General features: G+C 37.5%; 1 protein-coding gene across 1 annotated transcript; it reads right to left on the bottom strand.

Moving 5' to 3' along the window:
- Nucleotides 1–394: 394 nt before the first annotated feature.
- On the bottom strand, nucleotides 395–12,207 carry LOC139116499 (uncharacterized). The gene is made up of 5 exons (XM_070679115.1): nucleotides 11,764–12,207; nucleotides 10,280–10,917; nucleotides 6,572–6,746; nucleotides 4,266–4,398; nucleotides 395–3,055 (listed from the first exon to the last, which is right to left on the bottom strand). Exons 1-5 carry the CDS (start codon nucleotides 12,007–12,009, stop codon nucleotides 2,913–2,915), a joined length of 1,335 nt encoding a protein of 444 aa, XP_070535216.1. The 5' UTR covers nucleotides 12,010–12,207; the 3' UTR covers nucleotides 395–2,912.
- Between the last annotated feature and the right edge of the window lie 2,322 nt (nucleotides 12,208–14,529).

Below are 14,529 nucleotides of genomic sequence, written 5' to 3'. Positions count from 1 at the left end.
GCGGGACTCGTAAAAGTTTTAACTCTTGTTCTTGTTGAGGTCGAGGAAAAGGTTTTATGCACCCTCCAAAGCGTACAGGAAATTTTGATAGTCATTTTATAGCATACGTTTGCTGACTGTGTTCCAGACTTTTTGTATAAGCCAATTCAATATACCTAGAAATTAACAGTCTATCCTTCTATAAGCTGGGTAGCAAAACTTCATAACAAACACACACTATTTTTATTTGTTGCTATTGGACACTAAATAACATAATTTCTCGAAATGTTTATCTACCCTGCAGCAATTTGAATATTTTACAGTGTCTGCAGAAACCTTTGATTTCTCCTTCTTTCAATTATCCTCTTTATAAAAAAAGACATTTAATGCTCAGTACACAATATCACAAATCATACTATAGTAAGACAGATTTTATTGAAAATTACTTGATTTTCTCAAAGTCTCTGGCTGTTTTAAAATTGAAACAATGATATCATGAAGAATATTGACATCCTTCATAAATTCGTGCCGCACACAGCGTCATTAAATAGGGATTGAAATACAGCATGTTACTCATAACTTATGTAGGTATTAAGCACAAGGCAGTAAAAGTTAAAGAATAGACTGACTCTTCTATTCATGAAAAACAATTTTTGTTATAATCGGTTTATTGTTTAGGTCAATAAAATTGGAAACGTAATCGACAGATATCAAAGATGTGATTTTCAAGCGGCTGTACGCGTTGCGTAATTAGTCGATACGGGTACTAAAATAGTTGGTACCGTTAGTGTTCTTTGTTTTTAGTATACTAAATGTACATTTCAAAATAAGAAAGATCGGTAACATTTCTATCAAAGAAATAATAACAGTCGGCCATGTAAACTGCGTAACAAGTCATTATTGATAAATTCACGAGAGCATAAAAACTCACAGCTCGTGCTCTTTAATATACATAGTATCATCTTTTCCAGTATTGATAAATCAAAAGGAGCATAAAAGCTCAGAGCTCATGCTCTTTAGTATGCAAAGTATTCTCTTTCCCCCGATGCCATAGAATATCAAATCATTTTATGCTCTGAGTTGCATTTATCATTTTACCGGTTTGATTGATTGATAATATTGATTGCGATGCTGATAAATCCGCATCTGTATGTTTCATATTCAATGTCTGTTCAAATAAATGACATATATGCAAAAACTGAGACCAAATTTGAAATGAATGTATGTGTGTACTGCTTGGTGAAATTATGTTAAGGTAGACTTCTAGAGGAGTACTTTATGATAAATCGGAAGATTTTCATAAGTGACATTGTAAGATTGTTTAAACTACTCTTAGTGATCGCCTAAGAATATAGCCGCTGAAAGTGTGACCCATTGTTGCAATTTATGTACATGTCCGAAAATCATCTCCCTATGAGCTGAAAGTTTTATCACATACTGTTGTTACGTCTCTTACTTTACGGTATCTGTGTTGAAGTACAGGTCCGGAATCGTATTGCTTTTCAGTAAATGAAGCTCACACACCAAGTTGTCGGTTGTAAGCATGACTTGAAATACTATCAAAACAGGATGAGATGATCTTTCAACTTTAAGCTTGAGTCAACATTAACGACGTAAACTTCTCTCATATTTGATTTATTTTTGGCCGATCGGTATTTTCGGAAACTGTATTTAAGGCCCCTTAAAACAGGCTTTTTGTGGACAACTCTCAGGACCTCGAGCAGCAAATATATGCCCTTACTTTCATGGTCAATCCACATCTGTATACTCTTACCCTCATTAAATAGTAAATCTTTGCTGTTTGCAGAATTTTATATTCTGTTAAACTTGGTGGCTACAATGAGACTGAACAGGCTCCGTATATGTTAGTTGCATACGAATCATTTAATTTTGGAGAAGGTGTCCAATGAGAATTTAACACCTGAAGGCGAGAAAGTGTTTACACATATCAATTACGCCGCGCCAGTGTGTAGAAAGTACTGCAAAGATATTAAATATGATATTTACCCATTCGGTAACAGTGACATTTAATTTAATCAACATTTTTGTTTCCTGTGTACCTACCCTATCACGTGAAGCACTTGGCTGATTAACAAGTTGTATATTCACTTTGCACACCAATAAAGATAAAACTCCATTTGTCAACGATAATGACGTGCGTAAGACTTTCAATGAGATGTACGAATGGTGAGTCGATAGGTACTACATCTTGTCATGGGCATTTGAAAATTAGCAGAAGTTTTTGTACAACAAAAATATAATTGAAATGATTACACTGATTTGAATTGTATTTACTTTAAAGTAAAAGGAGGAGTCTGTCGTGGAAATTCATGCTGACAGCCGTTTGATACTGATAGCGAACACTGGCATTATGAATGACATTCCTCATATTTTATAGTAGCATTCATTTAAAGGACGTTAAAGTAGAACGCACCTCGGGGACAGACATTCGGACTCTCAAACTTTGACAATTCTCTTCTGATATACCACATGTGGGGTTCATTTAAAGCTCTTGGTGAAAGAAAACTTTTCACCGGCTTGGTTTTTCGAAAATCGAAAATTTTTAATTTTCTCCATAGAGTTAACACAGGGATGGCGGCCATTTTGAATTTCTAATATCGGTAAATCTTTGGTAATTTGTTTCTCTAGTATCAAAATTTGCACGGTGACCCCTTATTTTTATTCTTGATTTTGAAAGAGAATGATTAAAAGATTCCTCGAGGAAAGTTAGAACAAATGTTTAAGTCGTTCACTTTCGAGGCGCATACTACCTTAAGTAGAAAAGAATGAAGATAAGAAATGGTAAACTCAAGTCCAAAAGATATCGCACACGATTCGAATAAGGTCACTTCCTGACCTGAACAAACCGCAGGAGCGTACTTTTCACACACCAGTCTGGAGATTGTTTTTCTTTCCGTTTTGCGTTGTCAACTCTAGCGTCGGCGGCTAAATAGTCCCGAAGTATTGTTAGCCCAAAATTCTTTAATTGATACAGATTTCGCCAAGTTTGCCGATCTGCTCTCTCGAACTCTGAGCGACCAAGTACTATTGTAGTGCCCAATAAATAGATCTGAGTCTGCGAAGAGGAGAAACAACCACGGTCATTTTATTTTTTCCAAGAATGTCAATAAAATATCCCTGCGCAAGGCAAATCTACCGATGAATGTAGAGTGCCGAATAGTACAAGTATGATTTGAGGCACTTCTTCTCGTCAATAATTATTCTTTTCTTCACTAGTTGGTTTAAGCTCAAGTTAGCTCATTTTAACCGAGAACGTTCATTAGAATTTTTCGAAAAGCTGAATTCAATGAGTTTAATTCAACAGGAAAAGTGTAGTATTTTCTTTTGTCATCTTACTTACAGAAAACAATACATGTATAAAACAATGTAAACACAAAATACACTTCGTGCGACATTCAGGATGACATATTGCCAAACATGTTCTACTCTCCTTCACGGATAGTAATAACATCTATTAAGCAAATACTGAGGATCTCCTTCAAGTGTACAATGATTGAAGCAATTTAGTCTCAACCCCTATGAAATGCTACTGGGTGGTGAGTTTTAAAGTGTGGAGTAAATTCACGTGTATGCAGGCTGAATTGAAGTTTGTTTCCTTACTATGGAGTGACTAGCAACTGCTTCGTCGTTGTTAGGGATGAGTTGCGTCAAAGCAGCAACAATCAAGGCGACTAGCTGACGGTAACAGTTAACAACCCTACCCAAATCTTAATACTGTATTGTGAAAGTATCACATGTCATCGTTAAGTTTTCGGAACCACCTCAGGGGTAATTCCTTCAATTTTAAAATGCCTTCTTTAGAATATGTGCCACTTGTTTTGAAACACCTTAAACTTTGTTAACAAATTAAGTTATTATCATCTGATTGACGTTGTCAGGGAAATTAGGCTTTTCTCCAAATGGTCATCACAGGGTATAGCGGCCATAGTGAATTTCATATAAGTTAGTAGGTAAATCTAAGGTAATTTTGTATCACAAACTTTGCAAAATTTGTAATCATGATGTCGATAATGAATGTTCCAAGTTTCCGTAGGAATCTTATAGAAAGAAGTTTTAACTTCCTTTGTCGAAGCGCTTGACCTTAATTGATCGGTAATGACATAGGGAAGATATAATTACCGAATTCGTTAAAGACTTTAGCTTGACAGAAAGATAAACTGAATGGTATATTAGATTATATTTGATGAATGCATAATTCATAGTCAAAGCTAACGTTATCGTAGAAAAATACAGTTTTCTGCTTATGAGTCGACATGTGAACTTACTGATGCAGATTTGTTGTTCCAAAAGAGACCAAATGTAAGGGTCGTCCATCTCTTTCGCATATCCATTACTTGTCATGTTCTCAGCTGAGAAGGTTTTTGCAACTCCTAAACTTCTGAGTACCTGCATGATGTTCTACAAAACAAAATGTTGCATTGTCCATCACAACTATTGGCAATATAATAGAAGTAAATATATTCAAAGTAATTCCTCTTAATCAACACTATTGGAGCAAACTATGTACTTCAAAAGGCTATATTGACATTTTTGCAAAGAGAGTGTCTGTCTTAGATAAATGATGTGTCAATTAGTTGCACTATCGTGCAGTATAGTAGAAATTGTAAAACAATACATACCCTTCCACTGTGTTTTGGGGAAAGGGGACCAAACAATGAACTGCAAAGATCAGGCTAGGTTAAACATCAAAAGTCTCAACTGGCCCGTTAAAGCCAAATAGGGACAAATGTCACGATTTGCGGTGTCCTTGATCCAAGACAAAGCTTTAGAATAGCGGACCAGCAAGATGTCCTCGTTGAACTGCCGCCCACCCTTTGAATTTTGTGGAGCGCTGTTTGGCCACTCGTCCAGAATTTGGTACAGACGTACCGTGGCGTGAATCTACAAAGTACAGGCCCTACAATATTTGCCTTCAATATCAGGTTTGGAAATCTGCATTTTTGGCTCAATACTTAGGTCACAAATAAATTCCAAAAATAATATGCAAGTAATATGCGGTCACGCGTTAATGTTACAGTCAAAAAGTCAATTTATGATTTTTTTTAAAATCAAGAGTCAGCATAAGCAAATAGTGGGTACAAAGAGTATACACGTGTACCTTCAAATTAGCATAGTTTAGATGATTCTGCATTATCACCCACAACATAACTCTCTTGCTCAGAAGTTTTATAATCCACCAAACTAATTTTATTTTAAATTGCATCGATTCACTCAGGCTGTACCATCCACCTTAGGGAACATTCCCAGCAATATTTACTCCCACACATCCCATTCGCTTAAGAGGGCGGGTCCATAGAACATACCACATCTCGCCAACACGATTCGTTTTGGACGTCCAGTAAACTCAGTTAATTTATTACGAACAGCCTCAAAGCATCCAATCAAGTGAACCTCCACTGGCCCATCCTCCATGTTTACCTATGCGCTGGACACATGGAGGGGCTGAAGTGTATGACATGGTTTAGACTAAGTGTACCGGACAAGTCCGTGCTCAGCGGCAAACACAAGGATAATATAAAACGGGAGCCTGTTGTTAATTCACATTTTTAAGTCAAGAGACACTGATGAACGAAAACATGGAGATTAAGAGGAATAACTTCACGAAGGTTGAGATAGAAAAGAATAACGTTCACAACCGCAGGATATGGGACCGGATTTTATTTGGGCGAGAAGCGGTATATTCTGTGGGACAGTCCTGAAAAGAGACGGGTATATACGTGTTAATATGGATGAGAAGGTTTCCATATACTGGACTGAGGTGTATTTTGTCCTATGGGCGGTAGTGCCTCACTTGACGAGTGCGTGTAAGAATATGATATGACTGAATGAGTACATGACTACTAATTAAGGCGATGCTGAAGATGATAATGTTGCATGATAATGGTATTTGAAAGTGACATTTGAAAATCGATAGCCTTATTGATCTTATTTTGGGTCTGGATCTCTTCTACTGCTTTAGTGAAATATAACATAAGATTTGTAAAAAAATAAATTACATACCAATAAAGGAAGTAAGCTGCAAGTGGTGGCCGAGTAAAATGATAAGTGTTCAATATGACCTAAATACCCCAAAACTTCGAATACATTCGAACAGTTGGCGCTCAACCATTAGGCAGTAAGTCGATATACATTAGAATTTTAAATTAACACAGGCGAAATACATTTAAATGGAAGACCTTTACGCAGAAACAAAAAAAAACAAGGTGCTCCATTCCAAATGTTAGAGAATACATCTTGAAATGATATTATGTTTATTTGTCAATGGTGTGTAAATTTTGATTCGTAAAAGCTGTCATCACAATACAAGTCGTCTTCTTCTCACGTGGAAATCTTGCTAATAGCTAAAAGCCACCCACAAACGATGGCATGAATGCAAGTTTTTATCAAGCGGAATTGAAGGAATATAAGTCACGCTATAAAGCTAGTAGATTGTGATAAAAATGAACTGACAGACGATAAAGTTCAATAGGTATTCAACGATTCAGTCATTCCTAATTAAAATTGTATAACATTAAAACCCCATAATCGTGGTGAGAGGTAGCAGTCTGAGAATAGGATTTCGATAACTTACCGTTGACATTGGTGGAGTTGCTATGTACACTTGTGTTAAATTGTTGGCTTTCATAAAATTCTGAATAGACTTAGCGACATGGTGAGTGGCATTCTTCATTAGTCTAAGGTCCCGCGTGTAGTATTCACATTTTGGATTTTTCGCATTGGAGAAATTTTCACAGAAGCTTTTGTATCTGCAAAATACACACATTAATAAAATAAATTCCGGGACTCTTAGTAAAAAGAATACATAAAATGAACCGTTTCCCTGTCTTTAACAATGAGAAACAGAGAAACATTGCAATTTCAACTGTGCGGTGTTTTTCCACTCAAGTACAAACTTGAGATTGTTTCTAGAGCAAAATCGTTTAATAGAAAATTGTATTGGTAAGAGGAATGTTGATGATACTTTCATCATCTTTGGAGTTTGCTAAAGAAGAACCGTTAGCAGTTCAGAACAACTGCCAACTGGGCAATTTCCGAAGAGACGTCTAACCATTTGAATATTCTAGGACGCGTAAGAGAGTCGGCGTTGTTGTCTGCAGTCAAAGACGAGTGATAGCAGACGGCCTTCAAATTTTTAGTATTATGGTAAATTTTCAATAAGGTTCAAACTCACAACGTACGGCATAAAGTCACCTTGTGGAGAAGCCATAGACAAAACCGCTCGTCCGAATCCGAGTCTAAAAAAGAGCGGTTCAATAACCAAGCTATTAACTTCGTGTTATGGCCATGTACAGCTGAGCGCGCGTGGTCACGTCAGCAGCAGCCTAGCACAAGCGCACGAATTATTTTCAAATAGTCCCTGCCGTCCTTCACCAGCGTCAGTGTAAAATAAAGGTTTACTCAAGGAAAACTGGGTCTATGCATGTGATAAAGTATAATCCTCCCTTATCGCGGAATCGTGATTCCTCTTGTAGCGCCACCTCCTCGTCTGCGGCTCTGCGTCCGCGACGCAGCCACACTCGTTCGGAATACAGGGGGTTAATATAGGTATCGACTGGCCGTATTCGATTAACGCATACTGTACATCTGTTTGCCCTCGGGATTGAGAGTCGCCATGGCAGCATGTTTCCGTCGGTGTATGGCAATTTGTCGGCGACTTTCAGGCGGTTAGGCAACAAACGTGCTTACTGAGTTTTCAAATCGGGGCCAGCCAGCATGTTTGTGAAGAAAAACAATCATGAAAAACCACCGAAGAAGCAAAGAGTGTCGACCTTTGCAAGAGGCATGTTACCTTGGTAATCAGATAAATCTGAAGTACTGTCAGTGGTATTATTTCGAGTATTGACTTATCACATGCATTAGTACCTTCCTATCCAAAAATATCCGAAAACAGAAATTACCATGCCCATAAATCATGGTAACCATAAACGAAATCTGTGACACTGAATTTTAATGTTAGATATTTTGATTTGGATTATACTGTTAAAACAAGAGTCAGAGCCAACAATTAGGAAATGTCTTATCTAATGTACAACCAGAAGGTTTAACAAATCAGTCAATTTCACATTGCAGTGATCACTGAAGTGAGGGCTTCTTTCAAAAGAAAATGGCCGAGAACAATATTTTGTCGATAGATCAGTTACAACACCATGTCCATCACAGCTTGGTTTTCACAATGACTGAAGACATTTACTTGACATACACCTTCACAACGTAGGTTTCGTTTGCCACAGACAGCATCAGGCAAAAAATGAAATTATGCAAATTGATATACGTTCAAAAAATTTCAGTAGCTCCCTCCCTGTTTTCGGATGTAGTTTCTCACTGCTCTCTCTGTCGTTCGAAATAATTTGTTGATTTTCGCGTTACTTTCTAAAAGACAAAGTTGCGCAGAGGTCATATTGAAATTACTAAATGTAATTAATATACATGTCGTAAAGTAATGAATGAACTGCGCTGTAGACTTTTGCGTAGCGACAGTGACTGACAAAATGGTGCTCCGGGTAGAATGGCAGGCCTTCTAATATAGAAATAACGGGCGACGCACTGACAGTTAACGTTTATTTATGGGCAAGGGCGAGAGGAAAGCCAAAAATTAACGGGCGAGGCTTGCCGTGCCCGTTAATTTGGCTTTCCTCGAGCCCATGCCCATAAATAACCGTTAATGGTCAGAGCGGAGTCTGTTATTTCCATTATATTATCAACGAACCAAAGAAAACCGTCAAAATTTCCGAAAATTTTCGGAGCGAACGATAACTAGGCCCCAGAACTGAGCAATACGCGACAAAATGTCACGCGCGCTGTAAACAATTGGCAAAATCAGAAGATATTTTCAGAAAAAAAGTATCTCAACTTGGCCCACTAGTGCTCCATTTTATTTTGTTCTTGATTATGATTTACGTTTAAGCTGTAAAGTTACGAGTTGTTCATCTTATTATTCATATTCACGGGCATGTAAACAAACCAGTACTGTGTATTTGTGGTCAGTCACGTGGTTCAGCTCGACCAATTAAAATGCGATAGTCAGGGCATGGTAATATAATGCTGATTATCTGTCGATTTCTATTAAAAATTAAACTAAAATGTATCTTTGACCTTCAGTTTGCTTTATTTGTGCTCTGAACGTTACAGAAATTAGATTCTGTAAATTGTGTAGTTTTCTGCATATATAGACTTTAAATGCGTGGCAGCACTAGCGTGGACTGTTAAGGTGAAGTACTACGATTACGTCAAAATTAAGTTGTGGTGTCATTTTCTTGAAACTTTGCACAAATATTCTTTGAAGTTGTGCAAGTGCAAAAATGAAAAAAAAAATGGGGGTCACCACGCTTGTTTCCATAGAAACGGACGTTAAAATGGCGTCGTTAGAAATAAATAAAAATGATATAATTCACTTAAACTAAAGAAAGCAATCATAAAACGCTTAGCAAATGAGTTAATTTTAATAAATACCAAGACTTAAGATCCATATCTATCGAATGTATAGTTTTCATAATGTTTGTGAAGAAATTTTAACATAAATATCGATTACAAAATGACGATATCGAAATTATATCACTACATAATTTTCGAACTTTCTTCCTGTCGTTTTGAATGGTGTCATTTTGACCAAACTTGGCGAATAAACTCCTGACATAATACCATTTAGTTTACACTTTTAATAAAAGGGTGTCACCACGCTACTTTTTACAATATCTCCAGCTGAACGGGTAATTTGCGCCATATAAATGGGAGAGAAATGTTATTTTTCGCTCATATTGAATAAAAACCAGCTTCCTAGGGGGTCAAAATATGACAAGGTTATAGGTCACATGTATTTCTAAGACACTGGGTCAAAAAATTAGGTAAAAGCGCAATTTCAACAATGACAGGTGATGTTAAATACATGCGCTACAAAATAACCCATTTGCGGCAGGCTGGAGTTAAATCTGCGCAGAAACGTTCTAAAGCGTGTGCGCGTCCGAATTCGTCGCCCTTTCCTTAAGCTGTATCTTCGAAAAATACAGTCTGGTACTAACATATTTACAACATTTGGCAAGTGAAATCTGTGCGTTACACCAAAAAACGTTCGATTCACTGCCTGGCGATTTTATACGCATCAAAGTGATGTTTTAATTTTTCACTTTTAACCTTTTAAAATGCGCTACGTTCTCCAGTAATAGGTATTCATTGGGTAAATTGTTTAGTCATTTACTCACAAATCTTGACCTAACTGGTCCTTAGAGAGCATAAGCGTATATCAGCTGTTGATGTACTATGAGTGAAATATATTTCTATTTACATTTCTTGTGGCTTGTTCCTCCAGTGAACAGCGAGGTACGGCTGTCCTTTAAAGACAATTTCACGAATGCTGCTCGCTGAATTTTGGATATCAGGTGACAGTACCATATGCTTGGTGACCTTTTCAATGGTCGTGGGAGAGGAAGGTTGCACAGTGTAGTTAAGGATCCAAATTCCAACACATTTCATCGAAGATGCCGCCTTGAGTCGTTCAACTAGCTGATCTTCTGTCTCGGGTAGAAGGTCATGCTCTGGGAGTGCTACACCAAACGCAGAACTATAAAGTTTTGCAGACTTTTCATACGCATCAGCCGTATATTTACCTATTATAGGAGAAGCAATTACAGTTTCGACTGTCCTGTTGCATTTCTCGTCGAATTCTTTCACAGGGATAATATTCACAATCTTTTTTAACTGTTTGACATCAAATGTTTCTTCCAGTGTCCTTATCTTTTCCAGGTTTTCGTGCATGGTAAACATATCATGTTCAAAAAACATAACTGCGTTAACTATAGAACGATTTTGTGTAATTGAGTATCCCAGAGCAGTTCTAAAATACCCATACTGGCAGTTTGGGCCGCCACGTCCTATACCATTGATATAGAGCAAGAAGCGTGTAGATGATCTGGTCGCATCAACCTACGGGTATGATAAGATATGAGCAAAAAACACGATTGGAACTAATTTGGGAAAATTGGATGGTGAAGTAATGTCGATTTAATCTACAAATGTTATCTCATCCACTTTTATTTTTATATTACGCTCTTGTTTTTATTAGTAATTTGCGATATTGCAACATTCAGCTATGATGGCACCTAACACTTTTGAGAAATTCGCAAAATATGAAAATCTAATTTCCTTCATTAGTTCCAATCGTGTTAAAACAGACTGTTAGATTAATTCATTCAAGAAACAGCACTCTTGTCCAAGACACAGTCCACAACTTATCTCTGAGTCTCTCATTAAAACGCTTATACAGTATGTTATGAACATAAACACAACGATACCGCGTTGACTTCATTCTGAAATATTTGGAGCAGAGGACATCCGTCAATTGCGAGGTCCCTTTTACTGAGTGTTGCTCGCTGAATGTCGATATTAGGTGAAAATAATCATGTATGCTTTGATGACATTTCCATAGATAGTAAAAGCGCAAATAACTTCAAAATGTTGTTCTACAATAAACCAAATCACTTCATCAAAGTGTCCATTTATATTGATCTGTTGTGCATGGGAAGGTCAAATGATACTATCTGTTCGTACCGTATTTGAATGCAGAAATATTTATATCAGCCGTTCGTCCATACACAGTACATGCATACCATCAAAAGCCAATCCATCAATTAACTTGAGATTGTAAAATAATAAAAGAATTTTGAGGCTTCGAATGCTGAGGTCTCCCGAACAAATCTAGAACTTTCAACTTCAAAGATGCAGTCCATTTCATATAAAAAGCAACAAAACACAAACAAACTGTAAACTTACAAATTTAAGAGGTCCCCACTGCGACGAAGGTGACATTGAAGATGTCTCTGTATGTCCTTTGGCTGTTGTACCGGAATGGCCTCTTTTTTCGGCTCTCTCCGATGCCGCCATTTCTTCCGTCGGGTGTTGGTGGTGATGGTCGACTACTCTTTCAGAATAATTGTTTTCAATGTATAGCCAGAAAAAAGTAAAAATATAAACTGAAATTGATATTATCAGAACTGCAAGAAAGGCTCTAAGGAACATAGTCAATTTATCATGAAATATGTCAATAAGGGAACAAGAGCAAATGGGGTACCGGAGATCGCGTGTTTGATGTGCTTATATCACTAAAATAGCGTAGAATGTTTGTAGTGTAAAACTGAACAACGTACACTATATTCCTATAATAATACCGCATGCGCAGCATTGTTCAAAATGAAGCAATATAATATGACGTCGAAACAAATTCAAAAATTCAAACCATACAAGGTAATAAATAACCAGGTCCTTTAGTATTAAATATCAAAATAAAATAGTTACAGGTAGCGAAGAGCCATCGTAAACCATACTTACTTCGATGATATAATGGCGCCGCCACGTGTGCATCTCGCTGTCGTCACTCTCTATGTTGTCTGCAGTTTTCTAATATCCTCCCCTATGAAACGTCATGCCAAACTACAAGCAAACAACAGACTACCAATAGACACCACAACTGCTTCAGTGCATCACGAAATCTCAGCTGTCACTGAAATATACAGCAATCTCACTTCGCGGATGAATGCTTACCACCGTACTACGGCTCATATAGTAAGTAACAAGACTGCTTACTGGTATCTTGTTATGGTCACACTTATGCTGAGTGGTGATATTGAACGCTGTCCTGGACCAACCTTCAATTTATTTTATCAAAATGGTGAAAGTCTCTCCGGTTCTGATAAGCTGGAAACATTTAATGTTCACTTCAGTAGTGCTGAATATGACTTTATTGCAATTACGGAGACCTGGCTCCATGCAAGTATATCCGATAATGAAATCCTAAATGGACTCTACACTGTATACAGAAAGGACAGAGATTCTACAGAAACTGCTACTTCAAGAAAACAGCGAGGCGGAGGAGGGCACAATTTTACAAGTGGTATAGCCACAAACTGATGACGTCAAAATCGCCGTAATTGCGGCACTGACTAACTAATAAGGTTAAAATAATATAAATTTGCACTTTCTTCAAATCACTGTCACAATCTCCGACTGCTTAGTTTTTGTATCGGGTGAAGTACAGTGGGTGCCAGGAATTGGGGTTAGCTGACCAAAGTGTCAGAACGGAGCGAGCGAAGCGAGCGGAGTTCCGACAATTTGGTCAGCTAACCCCAATTTCTGGCTCCCACTGTACTTCACCCGACACAAAATCAAGCAAATGAAGACCATCACAGAGTTTTTAGGGTTAGGGTTAGTTAGTTCATGTGATCGCGGCAATAATTCCGTCTCATTCCGGGTACAATATGTCCCCTCTCACGTTTTATTCATCAAATTTGTTGTCATCTACAAACTGACCCCGACGGCAATGGCCATATTGACCCCTTTTCAATATAGCCGTTGCCAAAGACGGCACACAGTTACATAACAGAATTCAGAGTTCATTCAAATGCAAATAATAATCAATTTGACGGCCAAAAAATCTTTTTATGTTTTCATTTGCATTACTTCTTCTACAGACCGAAAATCACACCTGTACATTAGTTCAAACTCTGTTATTGATTGGTTTAATTTTTTGTCCACAAATTTGTTTCCTTTATCTTCGCGATATGCCTTCCAATAGATTTTCAGCCAGGCTGTATTATGGAAATTTATGAATAGTATGATGTAAACCAAAAAAAATCTATATTGAATTCAAGTTCCGGAAGTCCAAATACAGCTTGAGTCGACACAGTGACAGACATTTGGTGATTGGAGTCATTGGTCGCGATATTTGTGCTTCCTTTTTAATTACTATTGACCGGCGTACGTAATGCCAATGCTTTATCGATTTGTTCCTAAAGGTTCCAATATTATTCCGATGAATGGTAGGGGGCTTACTCTTCGTTGTCCAAGTCTCCTCAGTTCTCTCATTTCACCGCTAATCATTGTCTTCATTTTGTGGATCCTCAAACCTTCGCCCACACCAACACCTTTGAAGGCATGTGGATGCATGCCATGCGAAATTGGATTGGCTTCACACCTTCAGACTTATTTCCAACTTATCTTTGACTTTATGAGTTCATGTGGCGGAGGCGTTTCGGCGATAAAGCTAAGGCGTGCTTGTTCAACATATTTCAATTCTCTGTCCTTCAAGTTTACAGTCCCCTTCATCGATTAATTGCAACTCTGCACATAACACCATATTATGCCAAATGTTTTGAGACGGTCTAAAAACTAATATCACGCCTACATTGACAACTCAGGAGGCCACTGCTGCCGCTGATGTGTGACACTGGGAATGCACAAACCAGACCAAGTTCGTGCTAGTGACAATATATGCACCCTAAATCATTATATTGCGGCGAATTTTGTTTGCTTCTGTACTTAATTCACTTCGTCGATCGGCGGAATTTTTATAATGTAATTTTCGCGGCATATCCAACGAATTGTTGTTCACCTTTTCATCTACAATAGCAATGAAATATCGCATTACATACATGTTGAGTGACGAACCACTTTTATAAAAAAAAGTATCCTGTCAAAAACGGAACACACACCTTTCGTATTGTAAAAAAGGCAGCAAATGACAAATTCAATAATAAATGTCAA

Source organism: Ptychodera flava, chromosome 17 (genome assembly GCF_041260155.1).
Source record: "Ptychodera flava strain L36383 chromosome 17, AS_Pfla_20210202, whole genome shotgun sequence".
In the NCBI taxonomy this organism is placed as follows: Eukaryota; Metazoa; Hemichordata; class Enteropneusta; family Ptychoderidae; genus Ptychodera; species Ptychodera flava.
Note: the sequence above shows the minus strand (reverse complement) of the source record. Positions and strands in the feature narration are given on the sequence as shown.

What these genes read in the sequence shown, in the direction of transcription:
- LOC139116499 (XM_070679115.1), bottom strand. Translation starts at nt 12,009, where the DNA reads ATGTTCCTTAGAGCCTTTCTTGCAGTTCTGATAATATCAATTTCAGTT. An exon ending in AGTGGGGACCTCTTAAATTT is followed by an intron (nt 10,918 to 11,763) that starts GTAAGTTTACAG and finishes TCATACCCGTAG; the next exon opens with GTTGATGCGACCAGATCATC. An exon ending in AGGAACAAGCCACAAGAAAT is followed by an intron (nt 6,747 to 10,279) that starts GTAAATAGAAAT and finishes TGTATTTTGCAG; the next exon opens with ATACAAAAGCTTCTGTGAAA.